General features: G+C 38.8%; 1 protein-coding gene across 4 annotated transcripts in view; it reads left to right on the plus strand.

Annotated features, from left to right (window-relative positions):
- Positions 1–18635, plus strand: part of Mpdz (multiple PDZ domain crumbs cell polarity complex component) — a 169500-nt gene that overhangs the window by 75390 nt on the left and 75475 nt on the right. For all 4 annotated transcript variants that reach the window (XM_055629876.1, XM_055629885.1, XM_055629895.1 and 1 more), the window contains exons 11-19: positions 2511–2673; positions 3447–3518; positions 6095–6201; positions 8125–8271; positions 9122–9286; positions 11084–11269; positions 12336–12545; positions 13544–13660; positions 15718–15885. In XM_055629876.1, coding sequence (XP_055485851.1) covers positions 2511–2673; positions 3447–3518; positions 6095–6201; positions 8125–8271; positions 9122–9286; positions 11084–11269; positions 12336–12545; positions 13544–13660; positions 15718–15885 — 1335 coding nt within the window. The remainder of the gene's footprint in view (positions 1–2510; positions 2674–3446; positions 3519–6094; positions 6202–8124; positions 8272–9121; positions 9287–11083; positions 11270–12335; positions 12546–13543; positions 13661–15717; positions 15886–18635) is intronic.

An 18635-nucleotide genomic window follows, 5' to 3' on the forward strand; every position in this document is an offset into this window, starting at 1 on the left:
GGGACGTCCTCCTCTCCTTCCTTCTGATCTCAGTCTATCATATCCCATCAGGAATGGCTGCATTGTCATCTTCTGTGGCCTGGTAAGGCTGCTCCCCCCTCAGGGGGAGGTGATCAAAGAGCAGGCCAATCAGATTATGTCAGAGTCAGTCCCTCTTCCCATTACTATGTAACCCACATGGACACTAAACTGCCATGGGCTACGTCTGTGCAGGGGTTCTACATTATCTTCATGCATGATACTTGGTTGGAGTATGAGTCTCTGGGAAGACCTCTGTGTTCAAATTTTCTGGTTCTGTTGTTCCCCTTGTGGGGAACAACACAAGATCTTACTATTTGCTGCTCTCAAGATCTTACTATTTGCTGCTTCTTACATAAGATTCCATGCACTCTGCCCAACAGTTGGCCATAAGTCTGAGTGTCTGCTTTGATAGTCTGCAGAGTAGAGCCTTTCAGAGGCCCTCTGTGGCAGGTTCCTAGGTTGTTTCCTGTTTTCTTCTTCTTCTGGTGTCCATCCTCTTTGCCTTTCGGGATGGGGATTGAGCATTTTAGTCAGGGTCCTCTCTCTTGATTAGTTTCTTTATATGTACAGATTTTAGTAGGTTTATCCTATATTATATGTCTGTATGAGTGAGTATATACCATGTGTGTCCTTCTGTTTCTGGGATAGCTCACTCAGAATGATCCTTTCCAGGTCCCACCATTTACCTGCAAATTTCATGATTTCCTTATTTTTCATTGCTGAGTAATACTCCATTGTGTAGATGTACCACAATTTCTGCATCCATTCTTCAGTTGAGGGGCATCTGGGCTGTTTCCAGCTTCTGGCTATTACAAATAAGGCTGCTACAAACATGGTTGAGCAAATGTCCTTATTGTGTACTTGAGCCTCTTTTGGATATATGCCTAGGAGTGGTATGGCTGGGTCTTGAGGAAGTGCTATTCCTAGTTGTCTGAGAAAGCGCCAGATTGATTTCCAGAGTGGTTGCACAAGTTTACATTCCCACCAGCAGTGGAGGAGGGTTCCCCTTTCAACCTCTCCAGCATGTGTTGTCACTTGAGTTTTTGATCTTGGCCATTCTAATGTATGTAAGGTGAAATTTCAGGGTCATTTTGATATTAAATTCCCTAAGTGCTAATGAAGTTGAACATTTCTTTAAGTGTTTCTCTGCCATTCAATATTCCTTTACAGAGAATTATCTGTTTAGCTCTGTTCCCCATTTTTTAATTGGATTACTTGGTTTGTTGCTTTTCAGCTTCTTTAGTTCTTTATATATACTGGATATTAGCCCTCTGTCAGAAAAAGGGTTGGTAAAGATTCTTTCCCAATGTAGGCAGTCGTTTTGTTTTGATGATCGTATCCTTTGCTTTACAGAAGCTTTTCAATTTCATGAGGTCCCATTTATTGATTGTTGCTCTTAGAGCCTGTGCTGTTGGTGTTCTGTTCAGGAAGTTGTCTCCTGTACCAATGAGTTCTAGGGTCTTCCCCACTTTTTCTTCTAACCAATTTAATGTGTTGGGTTTTATGTTGAAGTCTTTGATCCACTTGGACTTTAGTTTTGTGCAGGGTGATAAGTATGGATCTATTTGCCTTTTTCTACATGTAGACATCCAGTTAGACCAGCACCATTTCTTGAAGATGCTATCTTTTTTCTATTGTATGGTTTTGGCATCTTTGTTAAAGATCAGGTGTCCATAATTTTGTGGGTTTATTTCTGGGTCTTCTGAGCAGACGCTGAGACTTATGGCCAACTCTTGGGCAGAGTGCATGGAATCTTATGTAAGAAGCAGCAAATAGTAAGATCTTGAGAGGACAGGAACTCCACAAGGAGAGCAATAGAACCAGAAAATTTGAACACAGGGGTCTTCCCAGAGACTCATACTCCAACCAAGTACCATGCATGGAGATAACCTAGAACCCCTGCTTAGATGTAGCCCATGGCAGTTTAGTGTCCATGTGGGTTACATAGTAATGGGAAGAAGGACTGACTCTGACATAATCTGATTGGCCTGCTCTTTGATCACCTCCCCCTGAGGGGGGAGCAGCCTTACCAGGCCACAGAAGATGACAATGCAGCCACTCCTCATGAGATCTGATAGACTAAGATCAGAAGGAAGGAGAGGAGGACGTCCCCTATCAGTGTACTTGGGGAGGGTCATGCGTGAAGAAGGGGGAGAAAGAGTGGGATTGGGAGGGGAAAAGGGAGGGGCTTATGGGGGGAAACAAAGTGAATAAAGTGTAATTAATAAAAGTTAAAAAAATAAATAAAAATTAAAAAAAACAAAAACAAAACAACAACAACAAAAAGGCACACACTGAAACAATGTAACATTTAGAAAAGTTCTGAGCAAACCACCATTACTCTTGGACACTTAAGTGTGTGCTATGCTATTTCCCAGTGAGAGAAATATCCATTCTCTGCCCTTTTCTCAGTACCTTATTATAAATACATTTTGTGAATTAGTAATGCAAAAGTGCTTTTGATTTTTAAATGTGTCTTATTATCACAGGTCGATGGTACTAACCTTCAGGGTTTCACCAATCAACAAGCAGTAGAGGTGTTACGTCATACAGGACAGACAGTGCGCCTGACACTGATGAGGAAGGGAACAAGACAGGAAGCGGAGATCACATCCAGAGAAGACACCTCAAAAGATGTGGACCTCCCACCTGGTAGAGACCCTTGTGTTATTTTAGCATTTTCTTATAACTCTACAATAATTTATGTAGAAAACTGTTTTGTATTAGCTGGAACCGCAGACTTGTGCATTTACTTTAGAGTGGGCTGTTGAGTCTCCCCATTACTGTTTCTCAGTTGGAGATAGATTCCTCTTCCTTTCTTTCCCTACCTTAAGTTAGGTGTCATCAAGGTTTTCTCTTGGGGCAGGGGGAGTGCAGTTCTGTTTGATGCTCTTATAAAGTATGTGCCAGGGCCATAGATGGTGTGTGTGTGTGTGTGTGTGTGTGTGTGTGTGTGTGTGTGTGTGTGTATGTGTGTGTTGTGTGTATGTGTGTGTGCCATGACATATGTGGCAGTCAGAGGATGGTCTCAGGTGTCCATCATTGTCTTTTACCTTATTTGTTTTTTACCACTGTTTATGGCTCAGCTAGCTGTCCCACAAGCTTCTGGGAATGTTCCATGAATATCTCTGTAGATCACTGAAATAATCAGCAGTGCGTGACTCTTGCATGGAAAGGTGTTTTATTTCTAACAGTGTTGAGCTTTGTGCCATGTATTATGTAATGCATTCCTACGTAATCGGTGGCAGGTTTCTGGAAACTCCTAGCCCACTTACAGGAAGACGTTAAGTGCATGTGGTTACTGTGGAGTTTGTCTCTTTAAAATTGCCTCTAATCAGTGGTTCAAACAAATAAAATGGGTTTAGAAAAAATCACTTGCTTTTATTATCCTGTAGATATATCTATTAAAATATTTTATCTTTAAGAAAATCATGAAAAAGATGAAGAATCTTTATCATTGAGAAGAAATGCCAGCATACTGCCAATTGAAGAAGAAGGTAACACTTAGAGCCAAGCTCTGGTTTTCTTATGTCTCAGACAGGGTGCTTGCAAAGAGATTAAGCCTTTATGACAGACTGTGACTTAAGAAAACCATTATAGACATTGCTAACCTCTTAGGAAATGTGAGATCAATAAATCTGTATTTGTCAATAGGATTAAGTGGTTTTTTAGATTAAAATAATTAAGTTATAGCATGAGAGATAGTTTTCTTGCTGAATCAGTCTGTTCTGTGACATATGCACACACTTGCTGACATGCACGCACATATGCACTAGAGTTACTCTTGAGGTATCTATTAGTAATGCAGATAATTTTACCTTCATAGATATATACATGTATACACACTTCATACGTCCCTACCCAACTGTGAAGCATTAATAGTAAAATAGAAAGTATTTAAAAACAAACATGCAGACTCTTTTAGATATTTAGGAATACAAATATGTTTTCTGGTGTGAGGATTGTTTTCTGAGGCGAAGTGTTGCTATATGGCCCAGGCTGAGCCCTGAGTGCTGGATTTCAGGCATGCATTACCACTTCTGAGTAAAACTGTCTTGTTTTGATATTTAATGTTGGGAACTTGGTTGGATAGCAGTTCTGTAGAGGAATTGCTAAGACCGTCTAAGAATTCTTCTCACTGTAGGTTTTTAGGATCTATTGTTTTAACATATTTCACACCAAATATGCCCTCTTTTTATACCATGTGCTTCCTGCTTCTTTCCCCTGTCCCACTGTTGGATATTTCGTGGTTTAAAGCCCCTGATCAAGTGGAAAACTATTTCTCTCTGGTAGTGTGGATTTTGCTCTTCAGCAAGTACACAGAAGCCTTTTTCCTGTGTTTGTGGATTCATTATTAAATTTCTTCTGCTGTTGGTTGTACTTTTCTTTTATTGTATAAAGAGGTTTTGTATACGTAACATTATCCTGTGGAAAAAATGTGTAGGGTTCATACATATTAATTACATTCTGCCATTTTTTCACTAATTAGTAAAGAAAATACTTAGGCTAACGCGAATATCATGAATAGGGGGAAAGGATGAAACTGCTAAGAACTTATCTTGAAATAGGAAGTTAAGATGGGCACAAGGGGCTTTGTTCTAAATTCAGAATCATCTATTTTGCTATGGAAAAGGCAGCTAATGAGAAATTTGCATATGTGTGTGGAAGTATAGTTGGGGTTATCACCTCCAGATGTACAACCAGGAGCCCTTGAATTATTTACAAAAATTAAATGAAGAAGAACCCTGGAAATGGTTCCAGTGTACCTACCCTGTCCATCATTACAGGGTGGGATGCCATTGCCCATCCTCAGGAAGGTGACTCAGTGGAGCATGGCCACTTGACTGTTCACCAGTGTTGGAGGACAGGGCTCTGCAGCTTTTTGCTTGTATTTTTAAATTTTTGAAATGTAGTCTGGGAGATAAGAATGTCCTGGTCTTGGATTTGCTGGATAAATATGAATCTCAGACATCACCTGATTTCCCATATTCCATTTATAATTCCACAATATATTCCTGTTGAGCTGTATGAGCACAAAGGAATGACTAAGGGTGAGCTGGGAGAAATGACCTCTGCTCCCAGAATTAGATGTAAAGATTCCTTATGAGCCTGACTCACTGCTGACTGTTATCCCCCAATAACTAAATTTAAATTTGAAGAGAAAACGCTATTCACAGGGATAGTTTCCAGTCTTGTTTGCATTGTTCTGTAAGCTAGAGATTGAATCTAGGACTTTGCACATTACCAAACTACTTGTATCAACTTTGTCCAGCTTCTCAAAATCAGAATCATTAAATAAAGCATGATGAGCCTGGATGAGAGAGAAGGCTACTAGTAGGAATCTGAATTTTGGAATATTCCTTAGGTTAATTTAAAGACTGTGGGGTACAGAGGTTCTAAAGAGAGAGGAACCTTTATGAGTAAGCACCAAGTGACATTTATGTAGGGCTAGGGCTGTAGCTCAGTGGAAGAGGTCTTATAGAAATAGAGACACACAGAGGTGCTCCTCACCAGTCCTAGCTTTCAGAGGCACCTTCTGCATTTGGAATATTTATGTCACTGTGTTGATGGTTTTTCTTCTTTTTTGGCAAATTAGTGGGATTCTAACTATAGGTTTTATTTTAATATACATTTTCAGTTCTTCATTGTTTCATACTCTTATTTATATTTTCCCATCATTCATGGAGTTGTGTGTTATTCATTTATTTGTTTTGTGTGGGAGGTTATATCATAGCCCTCTTTTCTCCTGACCTCACTTTTATTGTAATAGTAGATTAGCTGGTGGGTCTGAGAGTAACCCAGGGTCCTTGTTCTTTTAATGAATTTTATATAATATATGGAGACTTAAGTAGAAAGACTAGTTAAAGTTTAAAGGCTGTCTACTAAGAAAGGATACTGTTGCATATGCAAGCATTAGTCTAAATTAGACCATCAAAGTTCAATAAAATATGAGGGAAACTATGTATTGGCTGAAGAGTCTACAAGGTGCAAGACAAAGGTTTTGCTTTGTTTTCCTGGTGTAGAAGGTGAGTGTTATGTGCTGGCACTAATTTCACTACTTAAACTATTTCAGGGTATCCTTTGTTGTCAGCTGAGCTGGAAGAAGCTGAAGATGTGCAGCAAGAGGCTGCTCTGCTAACAAAGTGGCAGCGGATTATGGGAAATAATTATGAAATAGTGGTAGGTTAGCTTCTTCTTTCTGTTTCCTGACTTGTACCTATGTCTGAGCAGGAAATTCTTGGTGAAAATGAAGGTAATCACTGGAATGAGCCCTGGAGAGAGGTTAAATGTCTAGAGCTCTTCAAAAGCTGTAATGATAGCCAAGGACCTGAAAGACATGGTTTGCAAGTTTTTAAGAACTCATGTGTCATCTTACTTTATTCTTTCTGGGAGTGGTATAAATTATATGTATGTATGTATATGTTTATATGTTTATGTTTATATGTTTATATACATATGTATATATGTTTATATATATTACTTACATATATACGAGGTTTTCCTGATTCTTAAGCATGTGATTTATACCAAGAACCAGAACAGAATATCAGTTTACATTGAATAAGTTATAGCTTATCATGACCTCTGACAATCGGCTCCTTTCCTGTCTACATTCTTTCCTTCAGTCCTTCTTTCCTTATTGAAAAAAAAAAAGCCACTTAAGGCAAAATGTCATGTAGCCCAGGCTGGCCTCAGTTTCTCTGTATAGACTAAGAGGACCATAAGTCCCAGATCCTCCTGCTTTCATTTCCCTAGAGTTGGACATACAAGAGTACACCATACTCTTAACTGTCACTCCCTTCCTTTATCACTCTTATGTACTTAGCTTTTGTAATATATTGATTCTGCTTTACTTTTCCTATCAATTACAGCAATGTTTGATTTTTATTAGCAGTGTGTATCATGGCTTTCAATATAAAAAGTAACAAAGTTGACACATATCATTAAAATATCAGGGAATTCAAAAGCTTAAGTAAAATACTATATTAGGTGTATTTTTTCATATTTAGAATACCCTTGTACTCTGGGTTAGAAGAGGTGACAGAAAGCAGATAACATTTACGTAGCACTGACCTTAATGGCTAAGCCTGCTTGCAGTTCATTTGCATGGCAGTACCTATTTTTAAAAACTCCAGGTGTTTAACAGTTAAATAAAAAAATGAGTGAGTATAGCCATGAGCATTGTAACTCTAACTTGGGAAGGAATACAACGGGATCCAGGTGAAGAGTGGTTAATTTAGCACTGACCTTGTGGGTGGGAGTAACGTAGCTGGCATACACAGCAGATACCTGCTGTTTAGGTTGGAATAGAATGGGGGGGGGGTCCCTGAAAAGCCATTTCATCTATATCAGAATCAAGATGGAACCTTTAATGCCCCCTGTTTACCCCTCGTCTGGATGGTACTCCCCATACTCTCTTAAGAGCAGAAGTGAGTTGTAAGACAAGACCACCTCATTTGTAATTCTTGCTTAGGTAAAGGGTAGTAGCTCTGCCTTCTCCTTGCCTGTTATGTGCTTGGAAGCATTCATATAATTATAGAGGCGTAGTATAGCTGAGATGGCTGGTGGCTTCAGTGGGGACCTGGCTGTTTCTTAGAGAAATTGAGCTCAAAATTGGGTTTACAGGGATGAGAGGAATGCTGCCCAACGTCACAGCTCAGAGTCAGGTGACTTCATTATGATACTGGCCTTTCATCAGCTGCCATTAAGATATGAAAGGTCTTGCTTGCTAGATTTATTTGTTTATGAGGAATGACACATGGCACCCCATAATATTCATAAATACAAGTCCCAGGTATGCAGTTTTCCAGGCAGTCAGCTGTGCTCAGGTCTGCAATAATTTTTGCCTACCTCCAATTAACTATCAGCCTTAGTAGGCTCTGAGAATGCTCCTGGATACTCATGGCTGGGCATTTCCCTGTAGTCTTGGTCTGTGAAACCATTAGACATCAGGATTTCCCCCTGGCAGTGATAGGCAGCTGACAGTAAGATTTTTGAAGCTTATTGTGAGAAGTTTGACTTTTCTTTTGGATGAACTTACAATATTTACATGAGTAGAAAAACAAGAGAAGAATGTTAGATGTGATGATTGTCTCATTTCAGGTGGCTCACGTGAACAAGTTTAGTGAGAACAGTGGGCTGGGGATCAGTCTGGAAGCGACCGTGGGCCACCACTTCATCCGCTCTGTTCTACCGGAAGGCCCCGTGGGACACAGTGGGAAGCTCTTCAGTGGAGATGAACTACTGGAAGTAAGGAGCTCTGGATGCCTTTTCTCTGCTGCTGATGCAAGATGGGAGCGGCTGCTGTGAATAACTAAGTCATAAAGTTAACCCAAAACAGGAGTACCAAAGCTATGTGTGCACACTGAGCTGCAGATCCAGTTCCATATGTTCCCTTTTAGTGGTTTTTGTTTTGTTGTGTTTTATGCTGTTTTAGCTTCCGAGACTGTGCAACTTTCTATGACATTTTTTTTTTAAATTTTTATTCAGTTCTCAGATAGGCAACACCTTCATATGCTTCCATAGAGAATAATGACAAACAGTGAGTGTGTCCTTTCTGTCCCCACTCGCTCAGTTCTTGTCACTCAGTATCTATCTACTGGTATTTGTTTCTCTGCAATCTGTCAATGTTTTTTAAATGCAGAAATAAGAAAAAAATTGAAAAAAGTATTTCCAGTTTTAAAAACACATTAGCATACTATATATCCCATTTCCAGTTTTTCTTAGTAAATTCATTAAATGCTAATTCTTTGTAGTTTTTTTTTTTCTCCTGCATCCTTTGGGCATATTTTTATTCTGTCTTCCTACTGTACAGATGCAGATCAAAGCTAGAGAGAGGCAAAGTTTTGCCATGAGTGCTTGAGAAGCCCCAGTTACAGCCAGATTCCAAACTTTCATATAGAGCCATTTAGTAATACTCAAGTCTAACTTCAGTTCCAGGCATGGTAGAGCCACAGTGATTACCATAGTGAAATTTATGTTCCTGGAAAAATGGTGCACCCATGTTCCCAATACACAATTGTGAAAAAGAAGTATAACACAAGCAAGACCTTTGTATTATGAAACTTACTTTGTGTGGACCATGTGCATTTTTCTGCAGGTGAATGGTATAAATTTGCTTGGGGAAAATCATCAAGATGTGGTCAATATTTTAAAAGAATTGCCTATAGATGTGACAATGGTGTGCTGCCGTCGATCTGGGCCACCCAGTACCTCATCAGAATTGGATAGCCTGGATATAGCTGATCTTGAACTAACAGAAAAGGTATCGTATTTGCAGAAACAAGACTAATTTGAATACATAATGGCAAGGCTTAGTAGTGTTAGAATGTTAAGCCATTTTTTATTTTTCTAATACTTGATTTTTTTCACATAATTTCTAGTCAGACAGCCTGGCGTTGAATAAAAATAGATGCTTATTCTGATTAAGTCACCTTACCTTTCTGAATGTCAGTTTCTGTGAGATGTAGGAAAGGAGAATGCCCATCTCATGGAGACTCTCTGCAGGTGAAGATAGTTACAGTAGGTTCCACTGCACACTCTATACTTGACAGTAAGTCCTGCTCCACACTGGGCACTTGAGAGTATGTTCCTCTGCACACGGTGTGCTTGGCCGTGGGTAACACTGCACACTATGTATTTGCAGCCTTCCCGTTGGTTCTGTCCCAGTTGGTGGAGGATGCAAACAGTGTATGTGTGGTACACGGATGGAAAAGCATACTTTTATATACCTATCCAGCCATGTCTGGTGTGCAGTTAACCGTTTAGTGAATAGCTAAAATATATAAAGTTATATTTTAGTGTGTATGTATTAATTTATTTGTGCATTTTAGTTTGAGAATATGAGAAAGTTAACTCATAACTCATCAAATGATTTTCTGTGATGTTCATTTTCCTATCTGCTTTTTCTTTTTTTTTGCCTTTTTAAAAATTGTTATTGTTTTATTAATTACAGTTTATTCACTTTGTGTCTGAGCTATGGCCCCCTCCTTAGTCCCTTCCCAATCCTACCCTCCCTTCATCATCTCCCATGCCCCTCCCCAAGTCGACTGATAGGGGAGGTCCTCCTCCCCTTCCCTCTGATCCTAGTTTATCAGTTCTCATCAGGACTGGCTGCATTGTTTTTTTATGTGGCCTGGTAAGGCTGCACCCCTCTCAGGGGGAGGTGATCAAAGCTATCTGCTTATTCTTATCTGTTTGACTCACAATGTCCAAAAACAGAGCTAATCACGTTTTTGGAAGATGTGCTGTACACATTTAGCAGAGGACTCTAGTCAGAACTCATGAGGAATGTATTTCCTTTACATAATGATGAGGGAATCAATACAGTAGAATAATTTTGCAACTTAAAAGGATAAAGTGCATAGTTTACTATCTACATGGGTGATCATAATAGGGCAGAACAAGAAACATAATTCTAATTGTGTGCTACTTCAAGGCTGAGCCATGTCTATTCACGCATATGGTTTGTGGTATTGATGGGATGGTTGCAGGGGGAAGACTGCGTTCATAGCTCTAGGCAGCGTAATAGATTATTGAAAGCAATAAAATAATTTTATCCTGACATTTTTCTTAAATTTAATATGTTCATACAGATAAATGTGGTTGGATTAACGTATTTTCACTTTGATATGTTTTTCTTGAGAGGAGCTAACATTTGAAGCCAAGTTCCTGTATCAAGTGTAATCCACATAATTCTGTGCACTCTGGAGGCCTTATTTGCATATAATATAAAACGATACACATAGCCACTTTTCCTTGAATTTATCTTACTCATCATGTGTTCTTTTTAGTTAGTAACAACATCATACTTAAAAAAATTCTTTGTATAGAGTTGGTTCAGACTTATACAAGAAGGAATCCATAAATTGTGTTGTATTTATATAACCACTGAATACGCTTATAACAATTCTTACTTATATCTTTAATGCCTGTTATGACTTGAGTTTTTGAGAATACCTTGTTTGGTACAGACCTAGAAACCCAACCTTTTTCATGCAGTGTTGTTACAAGTGTCAAAGCTCTTCCCTCTGAAATAAGAGACGCTTGCTCTGTTATCCAGCCTCATATCGATCTAGGAGAGTTCATCGGGTCCTCCGAGACAGAGGATACCATGCTGGCCATGCCTGATGTGGATCAGAATGTGGAGGAGGTCCAAACACCACTGGCCATGTGGGAGGCTGGCATTCAGTGCATAGAGCTGGAGAAAGGAAACAGAGGCCTTGGCTTCAGCATTTTAGACTATCAGGTAACTATCCCCCCCCTTTTTAAATTACTGAAAGGATACCGTATTTTAAAAGTAAATTGTTACTAGCAACTGTAAAATATTATTTATAGTTAGTAATGACATTTTTTGTTCAAATTAATTGCTCAGGATAATAATGTAATCAGTGTGATTTCTTTTTATTACAAAAGGTTTGTTTTAGCATTATATTAATTGAAATGTGTTTTATGTTTCAATTCGAGAAACTGAGGAAACCACAGAATACATTTTAGGAGTATCATAATACAGTAGGTTCTTTCTGTCATTGGGTAATCTTTTATTTCCATGTTCTTAATTTGTGGCTTTCATTTTAGTGGCAAGCCATAAAGTATTAGCTATTTGTTTCTTTTATATAATATGAAGATGAACGTATACTTGGATATACCATAAATACCATGGCATTCCTGTCATTTTACTAAATCCATGGTTTAAATTGGCTCAGTGCAGCCTCACCCTTCCATGGAGAGAGAGAGAGAGAGAGAGAGAGAGATTTATATATCTATATATTTATCTATTTATTGCTGGGCAAATGTGGAAATGCTAAACGCTGTCTGATGGAACGCAGGTATTACTCTTGAAAGTTCTGAACGCAAGCTGTTTCTGATGACTCCAGACGGTGTGCTTGTAGCACAAATGCTGCATATCTTCTTTTTGTATTTATTCATATCTAAAGGAGAAGACCTACTTCAAAGTGCATCTATCCACTCTTCAAATGCTGTTGTTACTAATAATGCCCTTGACCTCTAGCTTCAAGTTGTAGCTTAAAACCTTAGCAGTGTCCGAAAGTTAAAATAGCCAAAATTCCATCTTGAAGTTATCTAGCCTTATCTAGAGGTCTATTTAACAACAGTAGTAAATGAGGCTTCCATTGTTTCTGCTGAACTCTTTTGACCTTTCTAAATTGAAATAGATACTAGTATTTGTTCTAAGTATTTGTTAGAACCTCATATGAAAACCTTAATGCACTTGAAGCATTTAGAGGGGGCAACTTGTAAAATATATTTCCTGCGTCTGATTAAGCTGACTGCTCTTCCCCATCCTGCTCTGTTAGGACCCCATCGACCCAGCAAGCACCGTGATAGTCATTCGTTCTCTGGTACCTGGTGGCATTGCTGAAAAGGATGGTCGACTTCTTCCTGGAGACAGACTCATGTTTGTCAATGACATTAACCTGGAAAACAGCAGCCTTGAAGAGGCAGTGGAAGCCCTGAAGGGAGCGCCCTCAGGGATGGTGCGGATAGGAGTGGCCAAGCCTTTGCCTGTAAGGACGTGGATTTTATAGACTTCTTGTATATCTGCAAGGGAAATGGCTGGGAGAACAGAATAGTCACTTAGAGTCAAAGTTTTTTTTTATAGTTCCAAAACAATATTTGATGTTTCATACTCCCTTTGCAGTGAAACATCTGAGTATTTCTGTCACTTAAGTGGGGCTCAATAAATAATAATCTTAAATTTGTGAGCAAATAAAATATTTTTTTTTGTATAAAAGTTCTATATGGGTTAATGACACCAGGTGATATGGTAAGACAACTGGTATTTTCTCTTTTTATTAGAAAGTAAAATACCAGTGTGGAGTTGTTAGTGTCTTAGTGGACTCACAGGGTGAGTTCAGGAGGAGCATTCAAGCAGATGGCACCTCTGAACACTTTAGTTTTATTTGGTCCTCCTGTAAGCTGTGTTGGATTTAAGATCACGTGTTGTGCCCCCCTGAATTGTAGGGAGCAAGCGATTGTTGTAAGTGTTTTCAAAGTTTCTTACAGGAATTCTAATGACTACCTAGGAAAAGGTGCTCTCACTATAGAGAAGTTGGATGAGAGCACCGTGTCCTCAGTAACATTCCTTCTCAAGTAAATTGCATCCTTTATAGTAACACTTGACAAAGTATTAAAGTCTTAATACTTAAGTTTTGCCTTTCATTATTTAGCCAGAATATTTATCAGTTATATGACCATAAAGTTATTATAAAATCCATTGATTTTATTATCATTTGTAAGAAGAATAAAAAAAATAGTAGAAAGGAATACTCATCTAATTGTTGGTGGTTATGCTAAGAAAAAGGCCTCTGAATCCTTTTAAATGAAATGATTAGGATCAGTGTTTGCTTAACTTTGTAGTTTTCATTCTATACTGAATTCATATGTTATCACTTGACGGCTCATCATCCCTTTTTCTTCTTTGGCTTATGCCCCTTTCTCCTTTCCCGCCATCTTTGCTGTTCTTTCTTTCCTGAAAACCCATTCTCCACACCAATGCCTGCAGATTTCACCAGAAGAAGGATATGTTTCTGCTAAGGAGGATGCCTTTTTCTGCCCACCACCCTCCTGCAAGGAGCCAGGCCTGCCTGACAAAGCCCTCTTCAGGGCCGACTTGGCTATGGTTAGTGACCACAACCAATCAAGGCTTCTTTTTAAATTCATATAAATTTTACTTTTAAAACTCATTCTGCTACAGTTTTATTGAATTGCTTATTTGGTGTTTGTGGAAGTTCAATGTGCAAAAATTGCCTTAAACTGGAACATGAAGTAGGTCTTTGACATAATATATTATGCCAATACTAATTTGGAAGGGAAATAATTCTTTTTGATAGTGTTTTAAAATTATAAGTTCTTGAGTAGCTATTTTTATTAAGTTTGGATGTATTTACTGTAAGTTTAATACCTTCACCTACTTAAAATATGAGGTGACTTTTTCCCCTCCAGGGGCATTATAATCTAATCTAGAGTGATGTGGACTTTGTGAGGTGCTATGATGTTAAGTCATACCTTGCCATAGAAATTCACTTTGAAACATCTCAGGACACAGAGATATCATTCGTTCATTTTTTTCATTCATTTTTGTTTTGGGAGACAGTCTTTATGTTGCCATGGCTTGTCTGCAACCCACAGTCATCCTTCCACCTGCCTCTGCCTTTGAGTTCTGGGATTAAAGCCATATGCAGTCATATTCAACTCATCTTCTCTAGGGTTTAGGAGACATTTTTGAACCCCATTACATGAATGACAATTGAGAATTACTTCCATACTCATTGAAGTTGAGTTCCTTGTATTAGTTACAAGAGTCCTCAGTCTTTCTAAAGAGCTCTGTTTTTGTTGTTTTTTGTTTGTTTTGTTTTGTTTTGTTTTTATTTTTAAAACTGGTCACTCAACTTCTTGGGACCTTATATTTCATCTATACAGTAATTAAGGTAACTGAATTTTAGAATCTCTTAAGATTTAAAGGCATCATTAATAGTGAAAAAAGTTCTATTTGAGTATTCTTTTCAGTACGACTTTAAAACAAACCTTTATCTATTTTAAGCTGGCATAAGTTTCAGTTAATACTATCTGTCTAGATAGCACACACAAAGTATTTATCACCCAGATCCTTTTATACAATGTATATTTGTAGAAGATAATATCTACATAGTGACTTTTTAGTGAATTTGAACAAATATTTGAAATATGTTATCAGCTTGTGAATTATATTTTAAGACAATCACTTTGAAATATTTTGCAGCATTTTAACAACTTTTCATAGTAAATGTAGGTTGCTAGTGTTAAAATGCTTATTACTTACTGCCTCTGGTAACTAGTCCAGAATCTGGCCACTTCAATGTTAGTGTGATTCTAGCTCAAACATAAAGTTTCTCTTTGGTTTCTCCATCTTAGCCTAATAGACAATCACGAAGCTACCTTTATGAATAATGGTTTATTAGTTGAATATGAAGAAAGACAACCTAATTTTTTTAAGATGTAATCAGTTAGCCCATTTCTTTATTATTATTATTATTATTATTATTATCATCATTTATTACAGTTTATTCAATTCGTATCCCTGCTGTGGCCCCCTCCTTCATCTCCTCTTAATACTACTCTCCCTTCCTCTTTTCCCTCTATACCCCTTCCCTAGTCCACTGATAGGGGAGGTCCTCCTCCCCTTCTATTTGACCCTAGCCTATCAGGTCTCATCAGGACTGGTTGCATTGTCTTCCTCTGTGTCCTGGCAAGGCTGCACCCCCACCCCCAAAGGAAGGTGATCAGAGAGCCAGCCACTGAGTTCATGCCAGAAAAAGCCCCTGCTTCCTTTCCTAGGGACCCCACTTGGAGACTGAGTCTATGGGCTACATCTGAGCCTGGGTTTTAGGTCATCTCCATACATTGTCCTTGGTTGGATAACCTAATTCTTTACATCATAAAATATTATGTATTTTCCTTGCTTATATAACTATTTAAACTTAGAGTTGATTAATCCCCTTGTTAATTGTTCCCTTTAGCTCTTAAGTTGATGGGATGAAATCTTGTGCTGCTGTATCAGTGCATCTTTCAAGCAGTTAAGAGGAGGAAAGCCCATGCGGAAAACAGAAAAGACAAAGGCACAACTGTGCCTTCTAGCTCAAGTTGTGACAGTGATGTGTGATAGGGTGCGGTAACCAGCTGGTCCTACTTTATTCCCAGATAGATGCAGCTGATGCTGAGTCAGGAGCTGAATCAAGATTTGAGTCTCCATCATCTCCCGATAACGACAGTGTCTACTCTACGCAAGCTTCTGCCTTATCTCTTCATGATAGTAGTTGTAGTGATGTCATGAACTACGGCCCCTCCCTCCCATCATCTCCTCCCAAGGTACAACAGAAATGTTACTTCACTTTGGAGAAATGTCTGTGTGTATCCTTTTCGAGATCAGAGTTTCTGGGAATTATAGGAGTAGCAAGTCTTAGTTACTGTTATCTTGCTGTGAAGAGTCACCGTGAGGAAGGTAACCATAAAAAGAAAGCATTTAGCTCGGGGCTTGCTTACAGTGTCAGAGGATTAGTCCATGATCATGGCAGGGAATATGGCAGCAGGCAGGCAGGCAGGTGTGTCATTGCAGTGGTAGCTAAGAGCTTATATCTTATCCATTAACAAGAGACAGATAGATGGTGAGACTGGACCTGGCATGGGCTTCTGAAACCTCAGAGCCCACACCCAGTGTCACACCTCCTTCAACAAGGCCACACCTCCTAATCCTTCCAAACAGTCCACCAACTAGGAGCCAAACATTCAAATATGTGAGGCTATGGAGGCCATTCTCCTTCAAACAACCACATAACGTATTAATGATGTCAGATTTCTCCAGCCACAAATTCACATCAGATCAGAGTACAGTTTCACTTATGTTGTTTGATTGTTTGGAAAACGTAAAGTGACTTTATTGTGCCTTTTTTTTTAAACTGATGGTTATGCAAAAGGAGATAGTAAAACTTTTTGTTATAATGTAACAATTACTAGCTATTTGAAACTTAGTTATGTAACGTGACATCTAAGGATACATAAAGGTTGTGATGGAAGGCGTGTATGTGTAGTCACTGTGTGACACATCTGCTGTCTGTGCCTTAAAAACGATTCTTAGTGTGCATGCTAATACTCTATTATTTCTTGGTGATATGCCCTACCTAGAACATTCAAAAGTAACATTTTAAAAACCTGTGCAAAATTTTAAGTACAAATAGGCACGTTGGTATGTATTTTAATTTGGATTTTCTGATAGCTAGAGACTGTGTGTTTCTCTGTATTTTCACCATTTGTTTTTCACTTATTGTTGATTTCTACATTTATTTCAGTCATTTTTTTTCTTTTATATTGGCTGCTTATTCTGTTGATATGTTTAGAATCTCTGAGAAGTGATTTATAAAGCAAATGTGTGTGTGTATGTGTGTGTGTGTGTCCACATTAGAGAAAAACCTAAAGTGTGTGGGTGTGGTACTTACCAAGTTCGGGACAGATGTTACTTTGAAGAAAACCATGGCGTATGGAAATGCTACTCACTGTCTGATTTAACTGTTGTGTCCAACAGTGACTGAGTATAGAGCAAGGCGTCTAGGCAGTTGGTGTGTGGATATAATTTCTCTGTTGGAACTATACAGTAAATGAACATGAAGATAAAGAGACTTGAGGACACTTTTTCTGTGTTTTCCTCATTCATTGAATTCAGTGGGAAAGGGCCCCAGACATGAGGACATTGGGAGCCTGTTTCATTAGGTCTGGCTTTGCTTTCTTCTTTTGCTGATTAACAGTTACTTTGGGCCAGGACATTGCAGAGCATTTTGTGTTTTGTCTGAGGTGCAGCTGTCCCTTTGCCCATGCCACCAGGCACCCTCCTGGATTTGCTTGCACGGTTAGGTCTTGAGTGAACAGCCGCTCCTTGCCTGCACACTAGAGGTCCCTGGCTGCAGCCTGCCTGGACTGTGTTCATCCCTGACCGGCCTCTGGCTGGAAGCTGATTCCATCTCCTCGTGGGAATCGGAATCCGTAGCTTTGCACACTTCTTCTTGCCAGTGGGACAGATTGCATTGTTTAGTGGAGTAATTATTACTTACAGGGATTACACAATCTGCATACTGAGAAGCATATATTTTTACGGGGCAGACACTGGCTATATGCAGCACAACATACTGACTAAGTCTGCCTCTTTTTTTTCTAAGCAGTTTACTCTTTTGTTGAATCAAAGTTTGGCAAGCTGGCCTGACAACTGAAATATGTAAATAAAAAGCAACAAATAAGACAATAATGAGGCTGTTTAAACCTCCTCTGGGATTTCTGTTTTCTAAGTTAAATACTGCATCTGATATTTTTGTGTGTTATGCTTTTGTTTGTTTGTCTCTGAATTTTAGTACCTAGATCTCTACTGGGAAAAAAATTATAAAACCTGAGTAAAACTGTTTGTACTGAGCTCACCATATAGGATTTGTTAAGAAATTCAGAATTGACCTTTTGGTAAGAATGTAAGCTTACCTCAGGACTTTCTAATTAATAAACAGAAGCCATTCGCATCTATGGCTATTCAAGTATATGTGGTTATGTACACTATCTGAACATAGCATACACGTGGGCATTGAAGAAAAACAAGGACACTGGCTTGCATTTGTATGAATGATGAAGCAGAGCCCTAAGATATCAGCCTTTCTTGCAGTTTTTGACTTAGTATGTGGAGGCTGGAATGACGCTCACCTCCGTGCAGACGTGTCTTTACAGCGTGGCCGGGTATGCCCCTGGGATCTCCAGGTGCTGATTTTGGAGCATGTGCCTGCCCTGTGGGGAAGCCTTGAGCTTCAGAGCAGAGTTGAGCTTTGTGCAGCAGGCCAAGCAGCTGGGAGTGGCTGCATCTGTTCACATAAGTCTCCCAGTTTGGCAGGGGAGGGTGTATATTACACTTTAATTTCATTCACTAATAGTTACAAATTTAAATTATCTATTGCTGTGTTATTTGTGTTATAGTCAGTCTAGTAAAATTCTCTTTAGGTAGCCTCCCCATCACTTACAGGCTCTTTTAAAAAATATTTCTTTCTTTCTTTCTTTCTTTCTTTCTTTCTTTCTTTCTTTCTTTCTTTCTTTCT

The sequence above is a fragment of the Psammomys obesus genome, unplaced genomic scaffold (genome assembly GCF_907164565.1).
Source record: "Psammomys obesus unplaced genomic scaffold, mPsaObe1.curated_primary_1811, whole genome shotgun sequence".
NCBI classification, from domain to species: domain Eukaryota; kingdom Metazoa; phylum Chordata; class Mammalia; order Rodentia; family Muridae; genus Psammomys; species Psammomys obesus.